This window comes from Gopherus evgoodei, chromosome 3 (genome assembly GCF_007399415.2).
Source record: "Gopherus evgoodei ecotype Sinaloan lineage chromosome 3, rGopEvg1_v1.p, whole genome shotgun sequence".
NCBI classification, from domain to species: domain Eukaryota; kingdom Metazoa; phylum Chordata; order Testudines; family Testudinidae; genus Gopherus; species Gopherus evgoodei.
The window spans coordinates 176,381,916-176,395,977 of record NC_044324.1 but is presented as its reverse complement, the minus strand read 5'-3'; the positions used below and the strand labels follow the sequence as shown (position 1 = coordinate 176,395,977).

The 14,062-nt window shown below is 37.6% G+C and overlaps 1 protein-coding gene across 1 annotated transcript in view; it reads right to left on the bottom strand.

Annotated features, from left to right (window-relative positions):
- Positions 1-6,865: 6,865 nt before the first annotated feature.
- GPATCH2 (G-patch domain containing 2) overlaps positions 6,866-14,062 on the bottom strand; it is a 191,188-nt gene continuing 183,991 nt past the window's right edge. Inside the window, exon 10 of the mRNA XM_030557492.1 lies at positions 6,866-10,540. Within this exon, the coding sequence (XP_030413352.1) occupies positions 10,371-10,540 (170 nt within the window). The 3' untranslated portion in view covers positions 6,866-10,370. The remainder of the gene's footprint in view (positions 10,541-14,062) is intronic.

The window sequence follows — 14,062 nt, the reverse complement described above, 5'->3', positions numbered from 1 at the left end:
AATGTTTACAGGGAGGGGTTGTGGTCTAATGATTAATGCTGGAGTCTTGCAATCAGAATTCAGGGGTTATATTCCCAACTGTGCCTTTGACACCAGCCCAATGCTTTGGATCAGACCCACGGTGACCTTGGGCAAGCCATTGAAAATACACCATCAATTAAAACTCATCCCCACCCCAACCTGAAAACTACTGCTATATGTAACATCCAAGATGGCTATAATTGACAGAGTTCAGAGAAAAAAATATTTCCTCTATTTTTTCCAGCCTACTACTTTATATACAAAGTGCTGTCAAACACAGAGTTGATTAGTCAGTTTTCCCTTTTGTTTCTGTGCTCTTCAACACAACGATGGGGGGAGGGGCGGGGGAGACGAAAGCCATTTTAAAAATAGGATAATGTGATGGTAAAACCACATGAATTAGCCAGGGGATTTGGGGACTGGTGTGGTGCCTGAAATCATTGGTCATTTAAACAAACAAAACAAGGAAAATCAATCAGGTATTAAGAAAAAGGCTTTTAACTAAAGAAAAGAAAGGTAAAAGAAAACTCTCTGGGAGATATTAGCATGCCAGCTACTCTCACAGACAACAGATTTAAAACACAGAGGATGTTCCCCTGGGCACAAACGTTAATACACACAAGAATACCCAAATTTGATAATTCCCTTAATGATACCAAGACAAGCTACAAAGAAAATAAACATAAACCTATTTATCCCTTTCTAAAAAACTTACTACTCTGATAAGAGGCTGATTCCTTGATCTTTTTCACTCCAGCTGAAAACAAACTCTAAACAAAGGAAACTTCCCTCCTTCCTTTTGAAACACCTTGTTCCCCCATTGGTTCCTCTGGTCAGGTGTTAGCTAGGCTAGGTGAACCTCTTAACCCTTTACAGGTAAAAGAGGCATTAACCCTTAACTATCTGTTTACGACAGTGACAAAGCATCTTTAACGTCTAAGCAGAATACAATAGACCTCTGTTTGGAAGCTTTCATCCAATAGATTCTGTAGCTCACAGTTTATCTTTCTTGGAAGAAGGAAAGGCTGAGCTGATCCTATTAGCATTTTAACTTTATGTTCCAGGAACTCTTAACATTATAGTGCTAACCTTAAGATGCACCACTAAGCCATCCGCTTCAGCTAAACGCGAAGAATGGATAATAGCAGCACTAGCACTCAACACTTGTTACAAAGGTGGAGGTATCATTTTACCTGTCTCTTTATCCTCATCTTGCAGATATGGAAACCATGGCGCAAAATGGTGAAGTGATTTGAAGATCACATAGCAAATCAATGGAAGAGCTAGGAAGAGAATGTGGGTCTCGTGACTTCCAGCCTAGTGTCCTATCCAATGGACTATGTACCAGTCTGTGTTGCACTGCTGGGTGATTGAAGAATGGGATAGTTGGGGAAACTGTAGGCTGCTTTGGGCTTGCCTGGTTATGCTTGCTCTTTCTGCCAAATTACCTTCACCTCCCCATTACCTTTTGTAGTGCTCTTTGGTACTGGGGAGATCTGTACAGCTAAAACCTCAGTAAGTTCTGTCATTTAGTACCGTGTTTTGTCTCGTCACTGCTAAATCCCATGTAGCCTTGTCCTCTCCAGCTTCCCCTTATCTCAACTCCCCTCTAAATGGTGTCAAAGTCATCTCCTCCCATTGGTCTGTCCCATGTCAGACCCCTTCTTAAAATCCTTCATTTGCTTCCCACGTCTTAAAACATCAGATTTAAATTACTACTCCTTTATAAGGTCCTGCATAATTTAACCACTGGTTACATCCTTGACTCTTGTTTCCTCCTGCTTTCCCTCACCTACTCACCATTAATAGGGATGACAGAGTCTGGCCCTTTGAGAGCAATAAGAGAGCTGGACCATCAAGAGATCTCACAGAGTGTGCACCTTAAGATCCATGTTTTATCAAGTAAAATTTCTCCAGTCTGCTTTTCTCCAAAGATACTTTTCAGAAACAATTAAGACCACAAAGATAGTATATACTAAGTGTCACACAATTTTTCTATGACTTGAAAATTAATTATCAACTTATTTGCATTGTTAAACATTAATTAGCTATGAATAGCAATTTTTTTCAGCACTGCAATACTTCAATTTCTCATTACAAAATAATTTCAGCTCTATTAATTAGTTCTAACAGTAACTCATGGTAATCGATGACACCTTAAGTGAGCTATTAAATGTACTTTACCACTGATTAGGAGGAAGACAACCAAAAAACCCACTAGGTTTACATAAAGACAGAAAATGAAACAATACGTTACAGATTTATTGACTTCCATGTAAGCAATCCACCCCTTTTTAATAGTAAATAATGAGGGTAGCAGAATCATATGCTTTGTCACAGCGGTGTATGGTTGGACACAAAGACTTCACACATGGTTTCACAGTTTAACAAAATGGTCCAACTTTTATCAACTTATTCCATAAAAGTGCAATTATTTATAAATAAATAAAATCAAAAGCATTCCTTTCTCTCGACCCAGCACAGAAAAGTCCATTGGGGTCCCTTTGTATTTTGCCCTGTAGCCTCATCAGGCCCAGAGATAAACAGGACTCCAGATTAGGATTTGGTCCTGATTGAAATTCTCCTAACAGCCACTTCCCTGTGCAGAGGATTGGACCTTACCCTCTCTGCCATAACAACGTGCCCTTACTAGAATGAACTAGCAGACCTGCCATAATAATGTGCCCTTACTAGAATGAACTAGCAGACTTGCAATAATTAAAGAACCCCCAACCAAACCACCAGTCAGGTAACAATGAGCATCTCCAGTTGTAAGTGGCTCCCCCACTCAGGCCAGATGTGTGAATGTTCCAAATCCTGCATATGCTTTGTTCTCTCTTTGTGAGCTGATCTGGCACCTGCTGGTGGGCCCAGCGAGTAATACCAGTGGCCCCATGGCCATACAATCAGATAAGCATGAGTCCTTGATTTTTGAAGTGCAAACAAATACATAATTTGTATCAACAAGAAACTAATAATTGATAAAACACCACAGAACTGGCTGGTAAGCCCTTCCACTATTACTGAGACATTCTGCTTTAAAATTAGGATGCTCTAACACATGACCAATAGCATTCAGTATGCCACTGGGTTGAATGCTGCTGATGTCACTGTAATGATCCTGAGGAAGTGGAAGCCAAGCTGCTATGGGCAAAGCCTCATGAAACTGCTACTTTCCTTTAACTTGCTAGTGAACAGATCCTTATCAAGTTACTACCCTCCCCATGGAAGAGTAAATAGGTAATACAGAGCAGCTTTTTCTGGGATGATACAGCCTCTCCAGCCTATTTAATGTGTCTTGGAAAGTCTGAGTCCAAACTACAGCCCCTTCTGCTCACTGCAGGTCCCATAACTACTGGGTCTCTGGAGGATAGTCCCAGACCAACCCTGAATGCTCAAAAAAAAAAAGGGGGGGGATAATAAATACTGCACTTCCAAGTTATTGGAACAAAAACACCAGATGGCTGACATCAAGGGCTGCAAGAACTCCATAGTGGTCAGGCAGTCAAGGTCTCCCATCCCCTTGCATCCTCCCTCTACAACAGAAAACCTTACACAGGTTGGTGAAACTTGCCAGACAGACAAAGAACAAGTGGCATAAAAGATGGGAGAATATTGTAGTTGAGAATCTTCCTTTCTGTTCAAGTGCTACTGCAAAACAGCACTACTTCTAGATTTCTCTCCCTGCCAAAGTCCTTCCCCACTGAGGTAGGGTAGGCATTCTTAAACAATTACGTCTGTAAACTAGATTTAAGTGGTGGTAAAGGGTTAATATAAAAGTTCCCTTAAATTGGTATCAATTTAATCAAATACCATCCTGACTGAAAAAAAAATAAAAAAAATTAGATGTACCCATAGATCTAAAAACTGTGCTTAATACACTTGGAGCTAGGGAATGCACGCACAATGCTTTGACTGGATTTTCCTTCCCTCAGTGTAAATGATCATTGGAGAACTTGAGAGCCAGGCTCAAAACTGGCTCAGGGCCACCGTTTATTTGTTGACCTCATCTGAGTAGAAATGAGTAGAAATTGCCTAAATTCAGTTTATCACACTGCAATTTATTACTCATAAGGTCACTGACAAATGAAAACATCTATACTAACCCTTATATTGGAGGAAGTGTAAAGGCGCTTTGGCAAAATGTGTTAAAATTGATGTTACTTATTATTGTGTATGCATGGCTATAAAAAGAAGCATAAAACAAGCATTGCTTCATTCTCAAAATTGCTTATCTCATTGACTATTATAATATGGGGTAGAGCTAAATGAAAATCTCTCTCGTATTACAAAAATGATCTTTCACATAACACAACTACTTAAATTTAATCCAATCTAACACATGGAGTGCCCTGGGTATTACATATGTCATCTTCGGAAGAGCTGTACTCATAGGGTTCAGTGAAGTTTTAGCTATACTTGTACGGGTATGCGCAACATAATATGTTGTAGATCTTGTCCACTATTAGCAGAAGTGGATTTAAACCAAAGAAAGTCAGGGCAATGTGTGCACTGAGGATTTGGCACTTAAAGGAGTGTAAGATCTTGGTCAAGTATTGCATTCACTTCACAAATGGCAAAACATTCAGATGCTGATACGATTAAAAACAATTAGACAATGCTCCTTGAATTAACATGCTTCCCCCCACAATGTTCAGGTCTCAGAAAAGTGCTATATGGATACTTCCTTCCCAACTATACTAATTCTCTAAATGTGAATGCACAGCTAAAGAATAACTGTACCTTACAATACACAATTCTACGAAGAAGATAACCAAGATTCAATAGGTGTCTGTTATAAACTAACTGGAATCTTGAGGACTATACAAAATATCTTCAGAGTGGCTGGAATCAAGGCTTCAAATCAGAGCTTGCTTTACTCCAGGCCTAACTGAAAAAATGTTAGTCTTGCTATTGCAAAGAATATCCGTGCATCACTGAAACTGGTAACTGTTTTATATGATAGCATGTTGAAAACATGTATATGCAGGATTGGGGAGGAGGGGGAAGAAATAAATCACAGCACATTGAAATAGAAAGCAATCCTCATACGGTTGCAATACTGAATCAGATCACTATTGGGCACTAGTAACAATACCAGATGCTTCAGAGGAAGATGTAGAAAGTTGTATATTGGATAAGGATAGAATAACCTGCCCCAGAGGGGATGTTTCATCAAGGCAGTTAATGACTGCTATATGCCCTGAAGCATGAAGGCTTTTTATTTACCCTATAACACTCTGGATATTCTTTATATACACACATCAATCCTGATGAACCCTGGGCCTCCATATCCTGTTGCAGAGTTTCATAGGATTATCACATGCTCTGTGAAAAATATTTCCTTTTTTCATTTTTAATTTTGTTGCCTTTTAACTTCATTCCTAGCCAGTGGGCTATGAGGTATTCTTGATAGGTCTCTCTCTATCTCTCCTGTTGAAGCTGTTCCACTGTGTATACAATTCTTGATTAGTCATTGGATGAGAGACAGGGAGAGAGCAAAAATAAATGAGAATGAGTCTGTAGCCTGGTGTTTAGGACATCACTTGGGAATAGGGACACTTGGGTTCCAGTCTCTGCTCCAGTGACTATTGAATTATTTATACAAAGTGGAACAACTTCCAAAGAAGAGACTGAGAAAAATCTGCCCCAGAATACCCATAGCTTATTGGTTAGGGTACACTTCTGAGGAGGTGGAAACCAAAGTTCAAATACCTGCTCTACATCAAGCAGAGGGAGGAATCAAACTGGGGTCTCATATCTTGGTGAGTGCCCTTATCTCAGCACTAAAAGTTATAAAGATAGCAGCTAATCCTCTGGCCGTTTTCTGAATCAATTTTAAAAATGCCAGAAAACAAAACATTCTGGGTTGAACTACATTATTTGTTCAATCCAAAATGCACTTTTTTGATTTTTTTTTAAAAAAGAATTCCCAGATTCCGTTTGATGCAAACCATTAAAAAAAAAAAATCAGTTATTTACCAGCTCAACCTTTGTGGTTTATACACAGCATATACTGGCCAAAAAAAGTGCTTTTGCCAATATAGCTTATACCAAAATAACTATGCCAGCAATGACACACTTATGCCAGTACAATTGTGTCTATAATAGGGCTTTTGCAGGCATAGAAGTGACAAAAAGATTACAACCCTAGCAGACACTGCTACACCCAAAGTTTCTAGTGTAAGCCTGTTTGATAATTGGGGGAGGTGGGGAAGGAGTCAAAGCAGAACAGGTTCATCTGATCAGGCATATGAAAAGGGAAAAAATTATAACATTTTTGCAATTTTTTAATCAGCTTTATAGTTGGTGTACTGAAATTTGGCATGGAAATAGTTCTCAATGAGTCTTTTGAGTTGACATGCACAGTACATTTTTGTATCAGTCCTTCGCTAAGTTCGTAAATATCTACTGTGCCTGGTTAACTTAGTTATGCAATGGAAAGTAGTGGCAGGACAGGATTTTGACAGTGTCCTTTGGGACCCTGTAAGGTGCGAAAACATTAGAGAGGTCTCCACACTTTAGACCGAGGAGGGAACCTTTGTCTAATGTGCCTTGAGGGATTGACAAAGATTGATGTTAAAATATAGGGCACCTGAGTTCACAGCTGAATCTGTAGTTAACTGTCTCCTCTTCTGAATTGCACCCAAGGAAGGCTCTGCATTGAAAAGAAAGCGTGTACTGCTGACAAAATTATCAAAATAAATACTTAAAATTCTATAGATAATTTACACATAATTAGCTAAGTAACTGTTCCTGCTGGGGAATACAAAAATAGGAAGGGAACATTAGTCAAGTTTCACAAGTCTTGTAATAACATTTATTTGTTAAAGATATTAGCAGCCTTAACTCCGTGTTACAGAAAGATGTCATTCTTCCACTCACTTTAGCAATTACGCTGCTGTCAAAAAAGCAGTACACAAAATACAAAAATAACATGAAGAATGAAGTCTCTGTTTTATTTTATTACATCTTTCTTGTGTTAAACCAATGCATTCTATACAGATTGTTTAGCCATTTGTTGTCAATTAAACTGGCCCATTATAGACCTTAAATACAGAAAAGCCAAAATTCAGGGACAAAGTTGTTACATATTAGCATGTTAACAATGCTTTTCCTACTTCAAAAAATATTTATTTAAAAGAAAGATGCTGCCAGCAGTTGCTCATCTGTTTTAGTAAAGGTTAATGGCCCAATTCACAAAACATTGAGGTATATTGACAGATGACTCAAAACTCGACGTACATTACTTTAAATGTATGTGTTTCTTTTATTAGACCTTCAATGTAGGCAGAAAATTTTAGGCTACTAATTAATCGAGCACCTAAATGGAAAGGTATGAGAGTGTCCAACATCTATTAATATGTGAAAAGGAAAATTAATTTCAATGTTATATCTAGTAGCAGATGGTGTATCAAAATACTTGTGTATGTATTTTTAAAATAATTTGAGGCATCACTGTAGTAGGTATTGTTATAAGCTAGTAATGGAAAAACCCAACAAGCAAATTTTAAGACATATTTTGAAATAGAGGCATGTTTTATCGCAATCCCAAAGCCACGCATCTCCAAAAAGTGGCCTTTTTAAAGAATACACTAGCTCTAACCTACACAATCACATTAGCACTGTAAAGAGGCCTAGGAAAACAGAATTGAAAATGGGGGCATGAGGTAGGGAGAGAACTGTACAGCAATATCAAGAAAAATGTCACTACATTATATTTTAACAAATCATTTCCCTCTACCTGGTGCCCAGTCAGCTCTGGCATTTGTAGGAAATTCCAGTTGCAAAACAAACAAGATATAAATATATCTAAATAAAATCAGTTTGAATACTCTTGACATCTAATAATTTCTTTTGAACAGACTGATTGATTGATTTAAAATTAGAAACCAACATGTTTTCATACTTTAGCTCTGATTCTTTACATCTTCATCAAGCTAAGTAATTCCTCCACCAAAGGGAGTTTACCAGGTCAATTGCACCCAGGCACATGGGGGAAATGGGGAGCAGAGTGGGAACTAGCAAGCTTTTATCCTAATATTTGTCCATGCAGTTTTTTCTTTTTAAATTCTTCACTAATACAGCAAATATTTTCAAATACTCTTGAAGCTGCAGACTGATATTTCTTGAATTTCTGCAGCTACTGTATATTGCCTGGAAATACTAGAAACAATGTTATTTGTGTCACAGTTACAATTACCAAATGATAATACACAGGCTTCATAATCAGTAATGATGGAATTGTAATAGGGGGGAGGAAGGTTTTTTAAATGTTCATTAATACAGCACAATAATAGGAGCCTACAGCTTTTACTTAACATTGCCATGTGACTACTTATTAATTCACAAGTACTCTACATGTTCAAGAAGTTATTGACTGCTCCATATAATACTCACAAACATGTCTTTGGAATTCAACAGCACTTCATAGCCCTTTGCAGTATCAAACGTGTAGGAGAATTCCACATAAGTTAAAATATAGCTAGCTATCTGTACAGATATATAACTGCCATGTGTGTATATTAAACGGCAGTTATACATGTGGAATCCACTGTTAGTTGCAGAATTCAAAATTCTTGGATTTTCACAATTACACGGCCACAAAATTCTTTGGTCATAGAATCTGTTTAATGAGGTTAGCTGTACAGTACAGGTCTGAAATGGAAAAGCCACACTACAGTGTGGCCTAGAAAGTTCCATAGAAACAAATATTCTTGCTGATTAAATACTGAAGTCCAAAAAATGTTGCTTTCTCAAAAAAAAAAAAATCACATACACAAAAAAGGCATTTAAAACCACAAGTAAAGGGTTCTCTTCCAATTCATTGAACTTGTCATCCTTGATGCTGATCAAATGTTACATCAGACACTAACCAGTTACTCTACACTAGGTCAATAGTAAGCAGATTGTAAAAAGGGACAAAAAACAGATAAATACTAGCACTTGGAAAGTGAGAACACTGCTTTTCAATTAATTTGTTGCTTGCTCTTGTAGCTACTTTCCTAGTACTGTGTTTGATGGAAAATGGACGAGGCTGTGAGGGGAAAAAGAGCCATCTTCCTGACCAATTTAGAATAAGATCTTGGCCCCACTGAAGTCAGTGGAAATGTTAATACTGACTTCAATGGGGCCAAGTTTTCAGCCTTAGCATTTTGAATGATGGCTCCTCTTCAATTCTATTATACCTCCCTAATGTGAAATTTGCTTTACGCCACCAGCATCCTAGCAGCTTGATTGGCTGGTGTTTGATGAATTTATCGGTGCTGATATTGGATACAGATTAAAATTGCTTAATGATCCCCCCTTGACTTTAAAATCAGAGTATTTCCCTCTCTTCTTATCTGCTTCACTTTGTCTTTTCTCTGCTTCTTCCATGATGCTTTAAAGTTTGTGGTAGGATACCAATATCATGACCACAAAAAACATTGACTGTTAGCCACTCCTTGCTGTAACCTACCAGTCAATTCAAAATATACCAAAACCCAAAGTTTAAGAACCACTGCAAGGGTCACATTTTTGAGGTGGAGAGTCAAGGGAACACTAGTATTAAAAATAACCAGAATTCCAAGCTGAGGGTGAACACTAAAAGTTTTAAAAATATTTACTTAAAAATATCTTACAAGATGTAAAAACAATTATAAAAGCACTAGAATTCGGGCTTTCACACTGGTGAGCATGATGCTTTACAAGATAATGGGGCTACATTCCTATAGTGATAAAGCTACCATCAGTTATACTCGCCTTATGCAAAATTGCATACCGTGTCGCCATTTGGGGGCACCTAATATATGTCGCCATGGAAAAGCAGAGATCATGTTAACCTATCCTCATCTATGGCCAACTTCTAGAAATACCTAGTTTGGAAATTTTTGCCTGTAAAGGAAGGAAAAATGAACCAACATAGTAGCTTTCTAAGATTTAATTTTCCTTGATAACAAATCCTTTCAGACCACTTCAGATGAGAAAATGGTACCAAAAAATGTTTGCCCAAGCGCTGAAATCTGCTGTGTGAGAGAAGCTTTTCAGGAAAAATAAACGCATTACATTTTGAATCATATACCTAACAAACTTCATTTTAAGATCACAGAAAATTAAAAAGTACAATTGTTTTTACATTTTAGCACCATTACAGAGTTAGGATTCAAACACCTCTTTTGCCACTGTGACTACCTTGCATCTTGAAAGCCAGAGTAGTCAAGATGAAACATTTAGGCTTCAGAACTCCATAAGTGAACAACAACTGGATTTGCTGATGACAAAATACAATATAAGACTTAAGCTTTTTTCCCCCTTTAAATTAAGGTTAGTCTTCCTGATTTCTGTACAGCAGTTGGGGTGCTTCTCTGTCAGCTAAATCCAAGTCCAAGTCCCTTTGGTCTCTGGATGGCTCTGACTGGTTCTGATATCCCTTTGCCATCGGGTCCCAGGCCTGTGCCAGGAGTCCAGCCCATATTTTGAAGCATTCTGTTTCCAATGTTGTTTTCTGGGATTGGTTGGGCGTTTTCACCTACAAACCCTGAGATTAAAAGAAACACACAGCATTAATCAATACTGCGTGTGGAAAAGAGCAAGATAATCTCCTTTAAAGCATTAACCCTTCTTTTTCTAATTCATCTAATAGATTGCTAGAACAGGCTGTTTTTGCATACACCTCTACCCCAATATAAAGTGACCTGATATAACACGAATTCGGATATAATGCGGTAAAGCAGTGCTCTGGGGGGGGAGGGGCTGCACACTCCAGTGGATCAAAGCAAGTTCGATATAATGTGGTTTCACCTATAATGTGGTAAGAATTTTTGGCTCCCGAGGACAGCATTATATCGGGGTAGAGGTATATGTTGACTCATGGCTGTATGTTAATTCTACATATATGGTCTACAGTTTCACTTTTTCTTTTTTTTAAGAATAGCTCAATTTTTAAGCATTACACATTTATTTTTGCTGCAGATCTCTTAAGCATGAGAAGAACATGCTGGATGTCAGATTCAGAGACAACTCAAAACCTGAATAAATTTATCAATGCATGGAGAGGACGATTTGACTACCAAGTTAGTTACAGATATCAAACATGGGCCTAAGAAACATCACACCTTATCTTTCCACCCTCATTGATACAATAAATGCTTTTCATTCAACTGGAGTATGCTGAGATGTTTAATAAAACAACCAATTACTTATGATTTGAATTCTCACAACAGCAACAAATGCAGAGCAGACAACTGACATAATATTCTTCAGAGACAAGGTGGGTGAGGTAGTATCATTTATGAGACCAACTCTGGAACAACAGAAGGTGGTCCAATAAAAGATATTACCTCATCCACCTCATCGTTCTAATATCCTGGGAGCAACAAGGCTATGGCAACACTGCATATAATATTCTCCAGTCCATTTGTATCCTATTTCAGTAAATTGTTTTACTAAAGATTACTGAAAGATTTAAAAGGCAAATATAAACACTTGGAAGTACAATATGAATTTTCATTGAAGAATGTTCCCTTTAAACAAAACGGTACAAACTTTTCTACATGCATTGCTTTTCCATTTTGAGAAATCATCACAGTCTTAAACTTCCCCTAAATAAAATATAATACCGTAACATTCCAACTCTTAAACATCACGAAACAAAACATTTTTACCATCACAAAACATATCTGTGAATGTGGCCAAAGGCTGACTTACCATTAATCAGAAATAAAAGCAGATTCTGATCGTGGTTATGTAGGTGTAAGAGTCAGTTGATATCAATGAATTTATTCTGGATTTACACCAGATAACTTAAAAGAGAATCTTTCCCACTGTCTGTAAAATACTCTGAATGTGAAAATTACTGTAGGAGATTGGTAGGTTTATCCTATTTGATCTCAATTTATCCTTTTAAAAAAGAAAAAGCTTATTTTGTATCATTGAGCATGAGGAATCCCTGATTAATGCCTAATTGTGTGCTACTGTACAATGTAAATGAGAAGTGGCCACTTGTACAGTTTTATGTATCTCAGACTTGAGAACATTATTTTTAAATAAAGTTGTTTGATATGTTTTTGAGTAATATCTTTTCTACAGAACGAGTGTCTATACTTTTATCATATGCTTGTACTCCCTCAGTACCACCATCTGCTTGATATCCTGTTAGAAGAAAAGCAATACACATACTAGGAGACAGAATGCCAATAGTAAAGGGGTTAACCCCAACAGATTTACTTTTCTTGTGAATGTAGAAAACAGAAGTATTTGTCGTAGCAAAGGAAAATGAAAAGTGAAAGGCATTTAAATCTAATGTCTTTTCTCTTCCATTTACTAAACTTCTGTATTACTGAGTTTTGGAGCTGATGCACTGGTAAGCTTTCCTGCATGCACTGCCTTGGATAAGTGCCTACTCCTGATATAAATGCAGGTAGTATGAATTATGAAATGGGGGAGGAAGTAAGGTGTACGACATCCTGCCCTGCAGGAGGAAAAAAAGTTGAAACCTCTTAATTGTCTACACTGAAGGTGAGATGTTTCAGGGAACTGGATTTTTGTTTAATCTGCTCTGAATGAATTTCCAAAGCTTGCAAGACTTAAGGCATTAGCCATTGGGGTAGGGACAATGTTTTTTTCCCCTCTGTATTTGTACCGAATGTAGCGCAATAGACTCCTGGTCTATGACTCGGGCTCCTAGATTCTACTACCAATAAATAAGTTAGTTTCCCACCCATTCATACTAGCCTCCATGCCCCCCCATTTTTTTTTTAAAAGAACTCTAGTAACAACTGTAGGGAGATCATAGTTATGTGTTTTTAGAGAGACTAAAGTTTTAAAATAATCATTTACCTCTGATGAGCAATCGGTTCATTATAACATTAACTTTACTAAGGAGTGTTAGAACAAAAGTTGAACAAATATTGTGAAGCTCCTCAATATATAAATCTAGAAAGCTACACTGAAACAGCGTACACAGGCAGTAGTCAAACTGAAAATGAGAGATGCATATTCAAACCTTCATGATATATCTTACCTGTGATTATTGTGGCAACAAATTTACAGTACTTAAGCATTATCTACTGTGGTCAGAAGAAAGCTAGATAGCCACTATTCCGGTCCCCAAGTCAAAGAAAAAGGAAAGGGTGTTGAGAGAAAGCTAACTTTAATATTGGTTTGAAGCGGTACTTAACGTTAGGTGATAAAGCCTCTGAAGTCAGTAGGCGCCAGGCTGTGAGAGGGTGCTCTTGAACTGACCAGCCCAAAATTCAACAACAAAAAATTCCTTTCTTTTCAGGCCTCTCATAGACAGAGAGAGTTTTCATACAGACAAGTCCCTGACAATGACAGAGCATACACAGCGCAGGCTGTGGACCTTTTTAGCTCTTGTTTCCAGCACAGAAAATGGGGAAAAAAAAATTGATGTCCAAACTAAATGATGGGTAAACACCCTTACTAAAACTACAGAAGTATCAATTAACCCACTTTTTTGGGGATAACTTGAGCAATGAAATTGGTAGTGGGGTCCTAATGTCTTAAAAACAATGGAGGGGAATAAAGTTCACAGAGCTTCCAAGGAAAGGGGAAAAATGTCAAGGTGCTCACACTATCTCAGAATTGGATATGTCAGATGATTCCTGAGTTTGCATTAGGGTGACCAGATGTTCCGATTTTTGGGTCTTTTTCTTATATAGGTCGTATTATCCCCCACTCCTGTCCCGACCTTTCACATTTGCTATCTGGTCACCTTAGTTTGCATAGCAGTGCCAGAAACACACACTGGAGTGTAAACTATAGAGAACAGCCCAAAACAGAGTAAACAACTTTGCAGGTTCACTAGAGTCCATTTAAAAAGCAAAGTTAACGTTGTATAAACTATGTATCTTGCTATATCAAATCCAATTCCTCACACAATAAGAACAGAAAGAGGCTATAGAGATGAACAATTTGTACCCTGAAACATGCTATTTAATAAACTCATGCTTCTATTTTTGATTTTTTCCTGTAACAGAATGCATTTCCTCTTTCTGTGACTGACAGGGTAATTGGAATACATTTTGTTTTAAAGACACTT